The following is a 16,771-nucleotide window of genomic DNA, read 5'->3' on the forward strand; positions in this document are numbered from 1 at the left end:
CCAAGGAGCTTAGTGATCAACACTTCCCTGGAGTACCACCCAAAACCTCTTTATATGCCTCAAGCTACAAGGAAAACTTTCGCACCTGCGGCTGCTGGAATAGACGAGGCACATGGCTGCTGCTCTCACTTCTCTACAGTAGAGGAATGTAATCTTGCACATTGCAATTTCAAATGATAGCTCTTGAAATGTTTTGGACAAATAGTGGAAATCTCTGTCAGGTCCATAAAAAAAAATATGGGAGATCCCAGATTTTAAAAGGATTGTACAAAATGTAATTATAGAAAATGGAGTCAAACAGCATGACTATGATCAGGATTACTCAGTTCTTTGTTTTTCTCAGTCAGAAATGTCTGAGACATAGAAAGTGAAAAAAATACAAAAGGAACGTCAGGCAACACAGTTAAGAAATTAATTTTGAAATTAAATGAAACAAGGACAATCAAATGAAGGAAATAAATTACATTCATCAGCAGCCAGTTTGGCTCTGCACCACTCAGTGGGAACAATTTCACTTTCAGGTAAGCTACTGTGAACACAATTTCACTAGAGATGTCTGACAAGGGTGAAACTGTTACTAAAGCTTGACCCAGCTCTTTTGGTTGGCAGGGTGCAGCACAGTTGTGTTGCTGTTTGCAGTAATATAGTCTGACCGCAACAAAGATCTCAGATGAGAACGTGTCCAGAAAAAGCCAGCACGCCTTTTTTTTTTTTTTTTTTTTTTTTGTATCGATAGCATTTACAGAAAAGGGCTGCCATAAATAGGTGGTTTATTTTTTCACATCAGATTGTTAGATGGTCTTTTTCAAGGGATTGTACTGAATTGTATGCAGTAGAAGTCACCTCACTGAAAATGTTGAACTAAATGCATGACTGTATCGCAAAGGTGTTTGGAATTCCTCTGAAAATGGCTTCATGCAAACTGTGTCAACTTTACATGTAAGGGTGACATTTCTTGGAGGGCTGGAATATTTTGACAGAGTCTACAATTTCTAATTGAACCAACATAGCTGTGCTAGATAAATAGTCTAAGTTTCAGTTTTCAAAAAATAGCAGCATAATCTTTTGAAGATAAGATTAATATTAAGATAATGTTTTTCTCATGTTGTCATCAGTGGAGGAATTCCCCTCTAATATCCTCAACAGAGTTGTTTCCTTTGACCATGCTAGGATGGAACTGGGTTTCAGATTGTATCTACGCTGCTGCTCTTCTCAGCTTAAAGGGTAGATGAATTGCAACGTGAGCTCCTGCCTATAGCAGAATAACTTGAGGGTTCCAGCATGACCACACCCTGCATGAGTCATTCACGAGGAGCTGGGGATAGATCAGCCTTTCCATTCACACCTGTTAAAGGCATCCCATTTCTTCCTCTGGTTATTCTCCAGACCAGGCCTTTGCTGTCTTCTGGTGCCCTCCTGACCCTGAAGACCTACAGTATTCTTTATGATGCATCCAGAAGATAACAGGTGCCCCTTTTTATGCAACAGCTCCTGGAGCAGCAGCTCTTGTTGGCGGAAAAACCTTCCTCCCAAATATGTAGAAATGTTCTGGTCAGTGCATTGTTAGGACAAGAACTTGTTTGCAAAACCAGAGACACTTTCTTGCCATGTATTTTCCAAGAAGGTAAGTCCCTGTAAAGGATTAGATATCAGTGAACAAAGACAGAATTGTGACATTTTTGACTGGCCACCTTGGCAAGTACTATTAACCTGTACTGGTGGACTGTGCTTGGCCATACTTTTTCCAGAAAACTAAAACCTGGCTTCATACAGCAAAAGACTAGGACATCCAAATACTATGTGGAGGCCAAGTAACTTGTTGTTCTTTTGTTTGATTTGTTACTCTTCCAATTCTATAACAAACGAACTGAGATTCCTAGGCCCACTCAGTCCATGGCAGAGCTCCCACAAGGGTGATGTGCCCAGCTCTTGCTGGCTTCGTGGCAACATTTAGTGATCAAACACAGCCTCCTGAACCGTGTTAGCTTTGCACACATTTCTTCTGACTTGACGTAGCTTGGATCTTTTGGTTTCTTCCCAGTAGGGAAATCATAACAAAAGTAGAGAGGAAGTTATTTTCAAATTCAGAATGAGACCATTAGAAGCAAAAGAATAAAAGATAAACAAACACTGTTTTGAAGCATTATCTGCTGTTGTTTTTTGAAGAAGTTAAAGCTTTGCCAGTGGATTTTCAAATCTCTGTGCAGATGGAGTTAGGGCCACATCTTCCTGATCTGACACTATCGAGTGCTGGTTTTGAACTATCAGAAGCAGCATCCTATAAAGTTAATCCACAATGCTTTAGCTGAATCACCTGCCATGAATCTAGCAACAGGTTTTACATTACCACATTACCATATTGTCTGACCATCTGCAGTGCAGAATGAATAGCGAAGTCCCTAGTGGATTTCATAGAGTTTATGGCATTTATTCTTTTTCAGACTTAGTTCTACAGACCTGAGCCTCTTTTTTGATTCAGTGCCTTAAATTCTGCTTGTTTCCTTTTTGGGAGGGGAGAGCTGGTAAGATTTGATGTGGCAGAAGTGGCTGCCAGAGCTCTGTCAGTTTTATAGCAGAAAGGCTTTTTCAAGAAGTTAATGTTGCCCCATTCCCTGCCCCATAAGAAACCTCTCCAGCAGTTTGTGGTATTTCAACTGCCTCTTGCCTGACTTGCTGTGCCCACGAGGCTTGGAGGGTCTTGATGAACTGACAATCCAGGGGCTTGCTCTGACAATAAACATGCGAGGGTTAAACTATGTTTTGGGAAGATTGCTTAGGTATGCTCAATGGTCACTGTGGAGGAAAAACAAGAGTTAATAATGCTTAGCTTGACTATGCTTGTGGCATCCTGAAATGTTGATGGACCTGAGACCCTTTTGATCTTAAAGGCCAAGATCAGCCTAGCTGCAAACTTCCAGCATCCAACCCTTCCCAACCAACCTTCTGCGAGATGTTTGCTTCCCTACTGGAGCCTGGCATAGAAAGCTATTTGAGCTCTGGTTAATCAGATTCTGATTCATTAGGCTTTATGGTCAGTACATGGTGCTGCGAAACTTGGCTGAATCCAAGTCCAAGCCCACTCTTTGGTAAAAAGGAACCCCGGAAAGATTTGCTTTTTTTCCCACTTCCCCCCAAGGTTGTGTTGTATATGAAACTCCGTTATACCAGCGATTATCCTCTGTTCAGCACTGTAGCAGGCTGGGGACCAAAGCAGAAACATATGGCCAAGTACTGAGAGAGCTTTTAATTCTGACAGAGCATCCATCTCTTCCTTTGAATGTATCAGAAAGAAAAGCTACTGAAGTGCCAGTTAAGCAGCATGCAATTATTTGCAGATTGAGTGTCAGGATTTTTCTTTTCATTTTAAGCAAGAACCATTTTAATAGTTCAGGATTAGATATTTACAATTATCTGGACTAAAAGTATGCATTCCTGTGACATGCTCCATTTTTGTCTCACAACTGTATACACACTCCACGGCTTGAGAGATGGACCGAGGAAGGAAGCAGATCTGTATACTAAGAGCTGATCAACTGAGGCTTTATAGAAGTTGGCTTCTGTCACTAAAAAGAAGGAAACAAAAAGGCCCTGTGCATTCAGATCACGCATCTTGGAAGAGAAAAACTGGGACCGCAAAAATATGAGGAACAGACAAGATCAAAGCCTAAAAATGGAATAATCTGTTAAAATACCTGGTGCTGGTTTATAGCCTGCTGTAGTTAGGAACTATGAAACAGACGGCATCCTCAAACATGGGACTTAAATTTACCACTTATAACAAAAAGGAGTTTGAAATTACCATCCTAAAGTAAAACTTGTCTTCCTATCAAAGCCACCAAAAAAGATTTGTGCTAGACCTCAAAAGAGCAGAGTTTAATCAGTGCTGAGCACAGTTTAATTCTGTCCCTGAAGGGCAGCTGCAAAAGAAAAAAAAACAACAACAACAACAAAAAAGGCTGGGGAGATGTTCTCTTTTTGTCACTTGATATTTTGCCATTTCTTTCCTTGGTGGGTAGCTGACGACAGTGGGTCCCCTGAGTCAGATGTACTTGTATTTCCTAAAATAGCTGAGAATGATCTGTGGGCTGCTGCCCACCCCGTGGCCTGTGACGGGGGGCCAAGCGAAGCAGCACCACTTTCAGCTGGGCACCCCCTTTCTTTCTGATCCTTTCCCACCTGCACAGTAGGTACTGCTCAACGCCTCACAGACTCACCTCCAAGCCACAGGAGTTTACGGGCCAGTGAATCCACATGAGCCATGGCCGGCGTGAAGTCTGGCAGTCTGAAACCAGATTCATGAAGCGTTGAGTTGTGCCAGCTGCAGGAGGGCAGTAATTTCCAAAAGGGCAGGATGCACAGCTGAGGGCAGTAACTATCTCAGCTGTCACTGTTTAATCCATCACCAAGTCTGAGTGTCAGCACCCTCCAAGAGAGACAAAAGCAGAGCCAAGTATCCAAGCATTATGGGGCACAGATTTATTTCATTACATTAAAATACTTCCCCATGATGATCTTTGTCTCTTTAAATTTTCCATACAGAAAAAGCATGTGCTAACTTATTGCTAATTTGAGGGCTATGTTTTCATGTGCTTGTGTAGATCCTATTGGTTTCCTTAGGATGTAAAATACAAAGGAAAAAAACATTGTTCTTTCCTTGCTCTCAATTTTCAAAAATTACCAGTTCCCATAAGCAGACCAAAACAGATAACAGATGAGATTGGCTAGAAACAAGGAAACCTAGATGCGAATACAATACGATATATGAAGAACGTCTCTGATGTGGCAGGGTTATGTTTTCTATCATGGTTTCTAGCTGGTTGTGAGAAAGAAATCCAGAACTAGCAGCTTGTGTCATTTAATTGCATGAGAAAGGTGCAAATAATCCAGCTGGTGACCAAATGACAAAATTGGTAATAAATAAATATATAAGTAAACGAACCTACAGGGGCTTGGTCCACATCCCCATGAAGCTACCAGGAGACTCTCCAGTAATGTCAGCAGCTATTTGAATGGGACCTGCATGCCCCGTTCTGATTTTCATCCAAGGTCCAGATGTACACATGTGGCGCTACAAAAGAGAAATAAAAGGCGCTTGTCTGTGAATGCTCTCCTGGCCCAGGCAAGGGACCACTGGTTTTCATAGATCTCAAAGTTGGCCAATGTGCAAGGTCACTCAGAGAAGGCAGCAGGTTCAGCACATCGGCCATACAGGTCCCAAGTAGCCCCTGCACCCCTGTTCCCCCCAGCCTGAAGACCTTTTCAATGAACCAGGAGCCACAGCTGGGTTGAACTACAGGGATTTGTTCATAGCTGTTCAGTACAGGTCTCCCAGAGCTTGTAGAAGGTTGTTTTTAATTTACCTTAGGTGGAAGCCAGACTAAACAAACAAACGGTTATCTCTGGAGTGAGTTATCTCTGCATGGGGAAACACCAGGAGCCCTTTGAGGAGGCAGTGAAGGGTGCCCTCGGGGGTACAGCATATGGGTGAGGCAAGTCCACATGTAGATGAGACATTTGGTTGCAGTTTGACAACTGTACACATTTTCCACTCTCTCCTGCCCACAATGTGACCTGTGCCTCAGCTTTTAAATTCCAGCCTCCAGAGCAGGGAAAGATAACACAGGTTAAAAGAAACTAAAATCCCACCAGCTTGTCTTTCCACCAAGAGTGAACTTCTTCTTGTAGCAGATGGATTTTCAGGTCCATGCCCAGGAATGAACAACAGAAGTCTGAGCAGCTGGGAAGCTGAGGTCTGATGTCTTGGTCGAGTGAGACTACAATTGCATGGTTTCTTCCTCCAGAAATGGGTGCTCGCCAAATCTCTTGTGTCATACAGAACACTTGCTTTTTGATCTGCAGAGCCCAAAGATATCAGGCCTTCAATGTAAGGCAACAGACAGACAAATGCACTCAAAATAACAGAGAGATTTCTAATATTTACTCTCTTTGCATCTACCCTCAGTGCTTGTATGGGCAGATCCATGGCATTGAACACAGCCTTACCTTGTTGGCAGAAGGATGTGGTTAAAAGCTCACTGTTTTTTCTAGAAAATGAGTATGTTGATGGGGTGCCAGCCAAATACTAGCAGAAATTTGAGAGTCTGTGCAGCTCACTTGTTTGTTGATACTCCACTTTTAAGCCATGTGCCTGTCCATGTCTTTTCTCTAGCCTTTCTCCCATACAACACTGAATCTGTGCCTATAGAGAGCATCAACAGTTTGCCACATTATATGAGAAATGTATAAAATTTCATTTTTCTTTGAAGTACTTCTTAACACTCTTCTGTGTTCAAGTAAAGCTGTCACTGAGTTCACTGAGATTTGCCCACGCAAGGAGCAAAGGCTCTGTCCCCTAGGGAGTACGCAAGCCATTTTCTAGTAATTTGTCTGCTAAGATGACAGATTTCCTTATTATAGCACTGAAAACAGGAACTTCACTGTCTTCTAACAGAAATGACTTTACATGTTTTATGAAGCTGAGCCAAAGGCACTGCTCTTGTTAGCAGGAGTTGGTGGCTGTTTGGTTGGTCTGGACATGAGAATTATCTACTTCCCCTTCCTCTTTTTTTGTTTTTGTTAATGAAGGCTTTCTACCTGACTAAAATACGTAGCTGTATTTTTACCTTCAGGTCATGTTATCGGAAGCTTTGAGTCGGGGGTGGGAGTGAAAAAGTTCACTTACTAAGTAAGATTAAAGCAATTAAAGGCTAAGGCTCATATTTAATTTTCCCTCGTAGATGCAATTTTTCATACAGTGACAGCATCAAAACCTTTTCAAGTTTTATAGCTATTTCACATTTGGCAGAAACAACAGGAAACCATCTGTAGCAAAGCAGGATTGTTGTAAGCATAATATTCAGTAATGAAAAAAAGATTAAAAGAAAACACTGTTATCTTTACGTGATAGCTTTGAAGGCACAAGGAGCAGGATGCTTGCATTTGCCCATCTATCTACTAGCATCATAAAAATGTTCTAGATGAGGAAACTATGGAGAAAGTTGATTATTTCAGCAGAAGGAAGAAATCCAATAGGAAATTTGACTTTTGGTTTCTTGTTGAGATTTCCATGATCGATGTAAAGATGCCTGTGCAGAGGAGGCTGTATATGACTTCTTTTTTAAAATATTGTGACTGACATGCCAGAGCCTAGATGCACATACAGAACTTCAAACAGGGTAGTTTTCCTAGAGAGGGCGAGTAAGCTATTCATGTTCTTAAACTTTAACTACATGCTTGAAAGTCTTTTCTGGACCACAGAAATAAAAATAAGTTGTGAGAATTCAGATATCTCATATTAATGTGTGTTACCTTATGGAAAAGTGTATTTATTCTTGCTTTGCTGTGTTTTATGGGCTGGAAAGGAAACAGCCAGACTGAGAGTGCAAAGTCATCAGTTGTGGATGAAAAATACCTTTTGCTGGAACTTAGTTTGTTAATTGGAGTGTCACATCCTGAGGCTGCAGTTTTACGGGTGTTCATGGTAGCCACTGCATACCTCTGAAGACCATGGTCAGTCCTGTAAAGTTGTTACAGTACTATAAGTATGCTAAAATTTCTGGTAATGCCAAAATATTTGTCAGTATGTTTGTTTGACAAAGGGAAATAACCATTTTATGAGGCGCACTCTAAAATTTTACCTGGGCTCTTTACTCAAAATATATTGAAATTTTGACTAGTGAATGAGAAACAAATCAACCCGACTGTAATTTTTTTGTCACTGACAGTGTTTCACGTATTAATAATCACACCTAGTTTTAAGATCGCATTTCGCTGTGCAGAAGTCAAAATATGTCAGGGAACTGCAATATCTTCTTGTTATTAATGTCTTAAATTATAGCTAGACACCCTGTTTTTCCAGTTTTCAAGGCAAGTTATGAAGGCTTTTTTTTTTTTTCAAGTGCTGAGCTGATGAGACATTAAAGGTTTCTTTTTCAAATAGTTTGGCTGTTGGGTTGTTCCTTTCACTCACACCTGCCCCTTGACTTAGAAATCGTCTCCGCCTCTTCAGCATCAAACACTGAATTTACATAGGCACAAAGAAAGTGTGGAAGGCCAACAGCTCACACGCAGTCATTAAGATGGGAATGCAAGAAGAACAAAGCAGCACAACGGTAAGAGAAATATCACAATACCCTACCTTTCTGCGAGGGGCTGACTAACCAGGGCTTTCTCACAGGAGGGAAGGGTGCTGAGGATACCACAGGATTAGCAGATGCATGTAGGGCTGCTGGCAATGACTAAGCTGGCAACAGAGAGCGAGGCAAAGTTCTAGACATGAGTCAGGTTTGGGACTTGTTGCGGTTTGTAGAGGCTCAAAAAGGCTTTGTACGACATCACTGCACAAGGCTGCCACTGCGAAGTAGCTGGTAGAGCCACTGTCTGCTTTGGAAGAGAATACTTGCTTTCAGCAAAATGTTGTAGTCGAGCTCAGCTCCACATGTTGCTCACCCACAGCACAGCCTTGGGTGTGCCTCCTACTTACATTATTTTAATGCCTTTGCAAAGTACTCTGGCTTATTAATTCAGTAAGTTCTTCTTAATCATCCAGGCATCCCTGAAGAAGTTCAGAGGTGCACATAAGAAATGTGGCAAAGTTATTTCTTAAAATTATGTGAGAAAAAAAAGAAAAAAAAAACCAACCAACCAAGAGTTGAATGATGTATGTGGTTACCACCTAAAGGAAGTAATTTTTTGTTTGTGCTTGTGGCTTTTTCTTCTGGAATTCTAAAACACAGAAGCAAAGAAAACGAGAGGGCGGCATGGTGTCTGGATTTGTTTTGTTCCTTCAGAACTTTCTGTTCATCCTTTTTAAAAGAAGTTTGGTGGAAAGACTTAGGTGGAAAGATTTGAGATGCTCCCTCAGTCCTGATGTCATGTTTTTGCTGTGTCTTTTAACAAACTGCAGATGTGCTTTTATTTGCTATTGCCCATGCCTATGACTGAACTGGACAAAAATTTAAAGAAAAGGTACAATTGCTGCATAAGCTGCCAAAACTGTATTAGTTTAATCAAAATGAAGGAAAGAGAAAAGCATCTGCTTTCCTCCTTGCAAAGCCAAGTGCAAAAAGTGGTGCTAGCAGCTCAAGTTCTCCAGAAATACATACGGAAGCAAACCTGATATCTGTGGTATTTCCTCTATCATCACCAATTCTAGCTGGATTAATTTAACAAGTGTTGCAGACAGACCTTTTCTTAGCTTCATAAACATGACCATTTTGCAGAACAGGTGAAAGTTCATAAACAGTCGTGTTTAGCTTTGCAATATTTTTCTTCTAGAGTTTTCACCCATTTTCATGTATACAGATGAAACATTTCTCCTTAATCACAGAAAAGCAATTAGCAATGGGTGTGTGAAAAGTGCGTGGAACAGCAGGCACTCTTCGAATCTTTGATTTGGGAGCACTCTGAGGTGGGAAACAGCCACTTTCTATTACATCATCTTCAGGAACTTAATCTGATGGAGGAACTTTGGTGTCTAGTGGATGTGTCACTTCACATGCTAAGTCTAAAATGTATATCTTAAGAAAATTGCTCCCCTGCCCCTTCACCCCAGAGGTGCCTACATTCCTTAACACCCACGTTTCCATCCACTGAGTTCCTTGCATGTCTGAACGTGTGCTTCTGGACATGCTTTACCTGGCCTGGCCTGTGCTGGATGAACAGACCCACATACCACATCTAAGTCTTGCTGATGAGAATGGTTGCACTTTTACATTTTGCCCATGCTTAGGGAGCTCGGTTGGGACATCTGGACTTGATGTGCTCCTCTGCCTGGGGAGACCTGCTGTTTCTCCCACAATGGTGCCTCCAACCCTGGTTCTTGTGTGTTCTGGAAGAGGTATCTGTCCATCCCTCTTTTTTTTTTTGTTTTTTTAACTGTTACATTTTCCTAGGCATTAGCAACTACTTGGAGAGCAAAAACAAAATAATACTGCTGCCTGGTGGCTAGGGTACTTGGCAGGATGTGTGGAGAAGTGGGTTCTGGGGAATACTCAATATAAGATATTCAAATTTTTGTCAGAGTAAGAACTGGAGCTCAGTTTCCAAACCCTATCCCAGGTGGTGCCCCAGTTGCTAGGTTTGGGAGTCATGTGTCTGAGTGAAAAAGAGAAAAATACTGTCTCATGCAAAGCAGAAATGCATCAACAGGAGGTAGCTGGACAGCCTTGTGAGGAACCCCATGCAGCTGCCTGGCTGGGGGCTTGGGGCTGTCCCCTCTCCTGGGAATCCACCCAGCGGGTCCTCAGCCTCTGAAGGGAAAGACTTCCAAACTGATGTTCAAACAAAGGAGGATGCTTTCTGCAGGCAGGCAGAGGTGTTGGCTTTGCATCACCTCATGGATAACCAGATTGTTAAGGACAATGAGATGAAGCACCACTAGTGCTGTATTTTGTGACAGAGAAGTGGCCAGAAGGAGACATTCTGTAGGCTGGATATTGTGGGGAGCTTTGAGGACTGGATGGAAAAGCCCTGCCAGGTTCCTATGCCTCACCAGTGTCATGGCCAAGGCATATCTACTGGCTTCTGAGGATCTCTGTTTTGAGGTATCTCGCTCTCCCCAGGCCCCAGCTGTAGCAAGGATGCTGCCACCTCCCGTGGCTTCCACAGAGCACTGAGTCCATCATGGCACTGCTCCTGTTGTGAACCTGGCCTGATCCGTGCTGAAGCACAGGGCTTTCTTAGCCAAAAATGTGCTAGAGATTAGCACAGGCTGGTTTAAATCAGGGATGGCTAAGAGGCAAGTAGCTTCACAAGCACCAGCATGGATGAAGGTTTATTTCTGATGGATCAGTGTTTTGTGGCTCATTGCCAGCTTCACCTGCAGTTCTCCCCATTGGGACATTTGCAAAGACTTTGCTGCCATGGGCATTTGTTGGTGGCTCACAGGGCATCCTCCTCCCACGCTGAAATGCACCAGGCAGCCCGGCCCAGCCACCTGCATCATGAAACCTCCGGGGAGTGGGTTCCTCCCTGCCCCATCCTGGTAGTCAAGACTGCTGGGACAGGGGCTGGGGCTGCACAAGTATGCCAGGGAGAGTGGGTGGGAAATTGCGTCATAGCCACACAAGCACCATTTGCTTTGGAATCCAGCTAAAATTGGGTGAAACAATTTAAATGAAGTAAAAAAAAAAAAAAAATAGCACCATCCTGCAAATATCCAATAACCCTGTGGTTTTGGCACTCTCTTGAGAGACAGGAGTTCGAAGTTCAGCTCCCTGTTCCAAATTAAACAGAGGGAGTATTTGATGTTGTCCCATTTTACACAGTGTGTCGTACTACTCCACTAATAAGTTTATTTGTGGAAACCTCTGAAATGTGCTAACCATACCTTATATGCAACCCTTTAGTGCTTATTGAAAGAGTAGCAATGCTTTTTAATCTGTTCAAGAATAGCTATTCAGAGTGCAAGTACAGAGCACTGCAGTGATTCAGGAATAAGATGTCGCAGGGGCAAATTTCAGTGAAGGGGTAATAGGTGATATGAATGTGGTCATCTCAGGTTTTCATTTCCAGGCTTTTGACTGGCTTTGAAATAAAAATGGCCTACAGCAACTATAATATTTTCTGAAGACTGAAGGCAGACTTCAAAAAAATGCTTTTATTTTAGAGTATTTGTTTTTTATTTAGGAGATCTGCCTAACTGTGCTAATACACTTTTCTCTTAGTAAGCCCACTGATTTCAGCTGCTTGTGCTGCTCCACTAGCAGGGGCAGCACGATCTGGTCTTTATGATTTGAAGACTAAAGATATTCCCTTTTAGAGAAGTTTTTTTTATGAGGCACATAAAGTAGGGAGAGCCATTTTGTAGCTCTGTATCCAGCTTTGGCTTCTTCCTACAAGAAGAATGAATGTGTGGGAGATAAACAGGATCTCAAGGATTCAGATGAGGAGCTTTATATGCGCAACAGTCTGAGCAAGGAAAATGTACAGAACTGACACCATGTGCACGGTCAAACTCAGTCATTGTTTCCTTAACGCTTTAGACTTACATCACCATGAGGTGCCAAGAGACACGGCAGTCTTATGGCTCTTTTTTTTTTAACAGATCAGTATGGCTTGTATGTCATGATATAACACCAAAAAAGAAATTGGTTTGACATACAATGTATGAGGATTTGGGTCACTTTTCACTACATATCAATAGTGCAGAAGAAAAGTAACGAACACAGCTTATTAGTATCAAACAAAAATGCTACCCTTTCCCTTGCACACTGGTGGGTCGAGCTTCGATGTAATTAAGCATAATGTAAAAATAATTCATCTGTCAATACCATCATTTATCATGGACAAATTCTCTGTAATGTATGGTTTTAATTAACTGTCACTTGCTCTTGAAGTTGAGATGCACTATAGACATTTGGCACTTAGGCACACACATAAGTTTTTGGAGATGCAGAGCCAAGACAGACAAAAACCAACCCTGAAAGCAACCTGAGTGCACATGTGAACACAAGCACTTGTTATTCATTGAAAGCTTTGTCTTTTAAACAAATTTCCTGCTTGCATCCTTTTTGGGAGAAGAATTAGCTTTCGCTTCACCATTTAAAGCACATCACTAAAACACGCCCCCAGGTCTCTGCACAGTGTGACATTTTAGACGAGCTGTAAAGAAATGTAGTTCCTCAGTTGTTGTTGTACACTAGATAGTTGTATCTTCCAGAAATTCTATAACCCTTTACTTATGTCAAGCAAACAGTCATGGAAGTAAATAATTTTCTGTTCTAGAGTTTTACTATAGAATACGTTGCTACAGCTGTAAGTGTAGGGTTTTTTGCTGCTTGCACAGGGCAATACATTTAGTCAGGCTAAGCCATCTTATAAGAGCTACCCCAGACCAGGGCCTGGGGGACTCCAGGGGCCTGCCTGGAACAGGCAAGCTGTCCTCAACTCTTGGAGAGTAGCGGCTGTGCCAGGTGGCAGGAAGGAGCTCTACTCACAGCCCTCCCAAGTCACAGACATAATTGTGTTGTTACCTTTCACTTTGCAAGATAATCTTGTCATTACCCACCCCTTCATGGGCAGAGGCAGATGACACATGATGCCACGTTGTCCTGGTGGCAGTGGACCACAAGCAGGTGAGAGTGAGTTGCCTGGGATTTCACTCCAGGTGGGATCATTCCAATGGAGAGGCAGCATGTGCCCAGCATGCCTTTGTTGCCTTAAGTTCATGGGGGAGTTGAATGGCTACAGAAAATGGCTGCATGATGGAGGCAGGTAGATTAGAGGATCAGGATGCAGCCCACATGAGGCTTGAGTGACAGATGCTCAAATCTTGTTTGGGCTCCCGGATGAGTGAAGAGCAGTGGGGACATGAGTGGTGGCTGCAGGAACAACATAGGGTGTGGGCAGGGGAAAGGGGTACCAGATGCTTTCCACCAAGGTGCTGTTCCAGCTGGAGCAGAGTGAGGAAAGGCAGTGAGAGGGGTAATGTGGAGCTAAGGTAGAGTCATTGGCACCACAAAGCACACAGGTAGAAGCTGAATGAATATGAAGCAAAGGACTGAATGGGCACAAAGAAAGTAAATGTTACAAGAAGGAGGAGAAATGTATCATCTCTCTGGGGGTTTGAGAAGGAATTGCTGGGCAATCCAGGGCATTTGCTGCCTAATTCATTGCTGGTACTCTCATTAGGCCAGGGGGCCCTGATAGTGCCTGTCACTGCTTCTTGAAAATTGCAAGTTATTTTTAAGAGTCACACAGAAATGGAACAGCTGTCTAAAGCCACATATTTCTGTTTCCCTTTCTTGACTCCCTGTGAGATAGGCCAAGCTGGACTGGCCTTGCTTACATTTCTTTTTTTTTCAAAGCTGTGCTCTGTTCATTGCATTTGACTTGGGGTTCAAGCAGCATTCTGTAGCAGGCTGTCAAGAGCTGAAATGTCAGAATGAAATACTGAATGCTATTTCCTCAGATGCTTGGTGTCAGAAATTATGGAGGCTTCAGGCTAAGTGTCCGCAACAGATTCCCATGGTTGCTGCCATGGAGCCATGCTTCATTTTTCAATACATTGGTCATGGGTTGATGAAACAGATTTCTTTGAGAACCTCCTGCTGGCACCAGACAGAGGACATGATCCCCAAGGGAAAAAAAAAACAAAAAACCAACTAAACACAAAAAAAAAAAAAAAAAAACCCACAACACATCAAGAAACAACAAAACATCCCAGAGAAAAAAAGTATAAATGGTAAATCTTTCAAACAGAACAGGATATTTGTGGCCAAACTCAGGTTGATGCTGCAGCTTCACAGGCAGTTGTGTCAGTTCAGCTCAGGTGTAGATGTTTCTCCTCCCATTCTAGTGAGTAGATGTTGAACATGTTGTATGGGCTCTCTTCCCACCCTCCATTTCGCCCTATTTTAAATCTGCTGCAAACTTAACCTGCTTTATTCAGATTTTAATGGCATGAGGTTTATGTGCTAGCTGGGACATGCAAGTACCTGGAGTCCTAGAAATGCTTATAATTTGCATTCTTAATAAAACATCATTTAAAATCCTAAATATAGAAGGTGCTCTATAGCTGAAATGAATTAAACCAGTTTTTTTTTCCCAGATCTCAACATCCCAAACATCCATGTGAACCCATAAATTTTGGAAGAAGTCCCCTAAAGGCCTGGCCCTGAGCTGCTTGAAAAAAGGAGAATCAGAAAACCAAATCTAGAACTTTCTATTGGGTTAAATCCAGAACATGCTGATGGGTCCTCCCCAGTGGCAGAGCCAATCTGTGATGCTCAAACAGCCCTTAAGGATCCTTAGTCTTGTTGTTAATCCCATATTGCTTTCTGTTCCTGTGATCAAAGATAGGGATTATGAAATGCCTGAGAAGGGCAAATTTTATATTAGCCACCTTCTTTTCTCTATCAGTCTGATTTCAGAACATCTCTTCACATATGTTTTTGAGTGCCATGAATTACTACAACATTATTCCAAATACCATGGTAATTCTTCACCCTGGAAAGTGCTCCTTAACTTATTCTGCTCCATGAATGGATGGCCAAATTTATTTGTCCTTTGAATGATTCAACAAAACAAACAATAAATATCTTTGCAAATTGCTGGGCGTTATTCTCTCTTTATGACAGACGTTTTCTTCTTGTGTCACTTCAAAGCCTTTGGTAATTAGCAAAACACTTGCTAATGCTAAAGTTTCAGCAGCCTGAGGTCTGGGACACACAGTTGTGTTTCTCTGTCCTGACACCATCCTGAGCACTCTCTTCTTTCCCTCCTGTTGTTCACTTTGTATATCTCAGTGCTCTATGGCTTTGCCTCTCGTCAGACAGGTTCAGTGTCAAATTAAGTCTTTACTACCAAGGATTTTCTTCCAGAGGAATTTAAGAGGCTAAATGAAAGTGTCTAACCACAGCTGGCTTAGAGAGAGGATGGATACACCTAAAATGAGGAAACCAGGCTTGTCTCAGAAACCACAGGCACAACATGAGCTGATGCCACAGTCCTTCTCGCCACCTCCCACCAAGTCAAAAACACCTCCTTTCAGTCCTCCACAAGCAGCCAGCACGCTCCCGCTTCCCCAGCAGCGGTGGCGGTGCCAGCACCTATCCCTGTGCCTGCTCCTGCAGCCTGGCTGCCGCAGGCAAGGGGAGGCTGTGAAGAAAACACAGGTGCCCGCACAGGCGGCCAAACCCATTTCACACTTGCACCTCATGCTGCAGACTGTCGGCCATCCCCAGCTCCCTCCCTGGGCACGCCCCCACACACGTCTTTGTGCCCCCCTGTTTTTCCCATAAAGTGTCTGATTTTTTTTTTTCTTTTCTTTTTTTTTTTTTTTTTTTTCACCTCAAAGTGATAGCAATTCCTGGTGCATTTATCTTAGATGATGTGGTCTTTGTAAGATGAAGTACCTGCAGCAGCCAGTCTGCGGTTGATTTGAACGCAGGCGAGTCTCAACAATGAGCTTAAAGGAGGGTGTCAGGTATAAATCTTGTCTTCAAACAGCCAGGGTGCATTCCAGACTTCAGAGACACCTCTTTGTGTGGAAAGGTTGTTTTTTTTTTATCCCTCCTTTTTCTTTTCCTTGGACCTGGAAGAGGATGAAAGTGGCAGGGTGTGTGCATTCGTTTAGGCTGATAATGAGAGTGGGGCTCACGGGCATGGTAATTTGGCAGCCTCTTCACTTCCTGTAACAGTTTTAAAAAAATCATCCAAGGGCTGCTTAAAGACAAACATTTTTTGTTTAACTACTGGGGGTTCATTTTCTGAACAGCCATGCGATTAATCTTATTTGTGTTAAAGAGGCACGCTGCTTTTTGTAAGCGTTTCTGAGCTATAATTAATGAAGATCAAAAATGTTACAGAGACATAATATTTAACTTTTCCTAGGTGCAACTACACAACATCTGCAGCAATTAGAGAAGCGAAAGAAAAAGGCATTGTGTTGGGTTTTTTTCCCTTCAAAGTGTCTTTGTTAAGCCTCTTTCCTGTGCACAACTCTTTAGTGCTCTGGCTGCAAACATAATTTTTGTTGAGGAGACTAATCAATACTAAAACTAGAGCTTTTTTCTCTTTTTTTAATTGCACTGAGAGATAAACACATTGTTCAAAAATGTTATCAGCCAGGTTAGACTTGTGAGGGCTGAGTCCACAAAGTTAAGTGCAGAACTACTTGTGTTGTCCTTTGAAGGACAAGACACAAACAAGAGTGTTTATTGCTTGCGTAGCAGTTTTCAAGCAAATTCCTGTGCTTGTTAAAACTTCAAATGCATCATAGCAGTTTAATGATTTTACATGTAAAAAATCCTGAATGTCTTTACAAGTA

General features: G+C 42.3%; 1 protein-coding gene and 1 long non-coding RNA gene across 5 annotated transcripts in view; one reads left to right on the forward strand and one right to left on the reverse strand.

Annotated features, from left to right (window-relative positions):
- EDAR (ectodysplasin A receptor) overlaps positions 1-16,771 on the forward strand; it is a 78,318-nt gene that overhangs the window by 1,344 nt on the left and 60,203 nt on the right. Inside the window, exon 1 of one of the 4 annotated variants that reach the window (XM_065059922.1) lies at positions 7,967-8,111. The exons of 2 other annotated variants lie outside the window; for them this stretch is intronic. In XM_065059922.1, coding sequence (XP_064915994.1) covers positions 8,079-8,111 — 33 coding nt within the window. In that variant the 5' untranslated portion in view covers positions 7,967-8,078. Of the gene's footprint in view, positions 1-7,966; positions 8,112-16,771 lie in introns of those variants that run through there. One more of the 4 variants, XM_065059920.1, reaches the window with a different exon arrangement.
- On the reverse strand, positions 707-8,425 carry LOC135579238 (uncharacterized). Its single transcript, XR_010471956.1, has 3 exons — positions 8,138-8,425; positions 4,215-5,853; positions 707-2,793 (listed from the first exon to the last, which is right to left on the reverse strand). It is a non-coding gene; the product is annotated as an uncharacterized LOC135579238 (long non-coding RNA).

This window comes from Columba livia, chromosome 1 (genome assembly GCF_036013475.1).
Source record: "Columba livia isolate bColLiv1 breed racing homer chromosome 1, bColLiv1.pat.W.v2, whole genome shotgun sequence".
NCBI lineage: Eukaryota > Metazoa > Chordata > Aves > Columbiformes > Columbidae > Columba > Columba livia.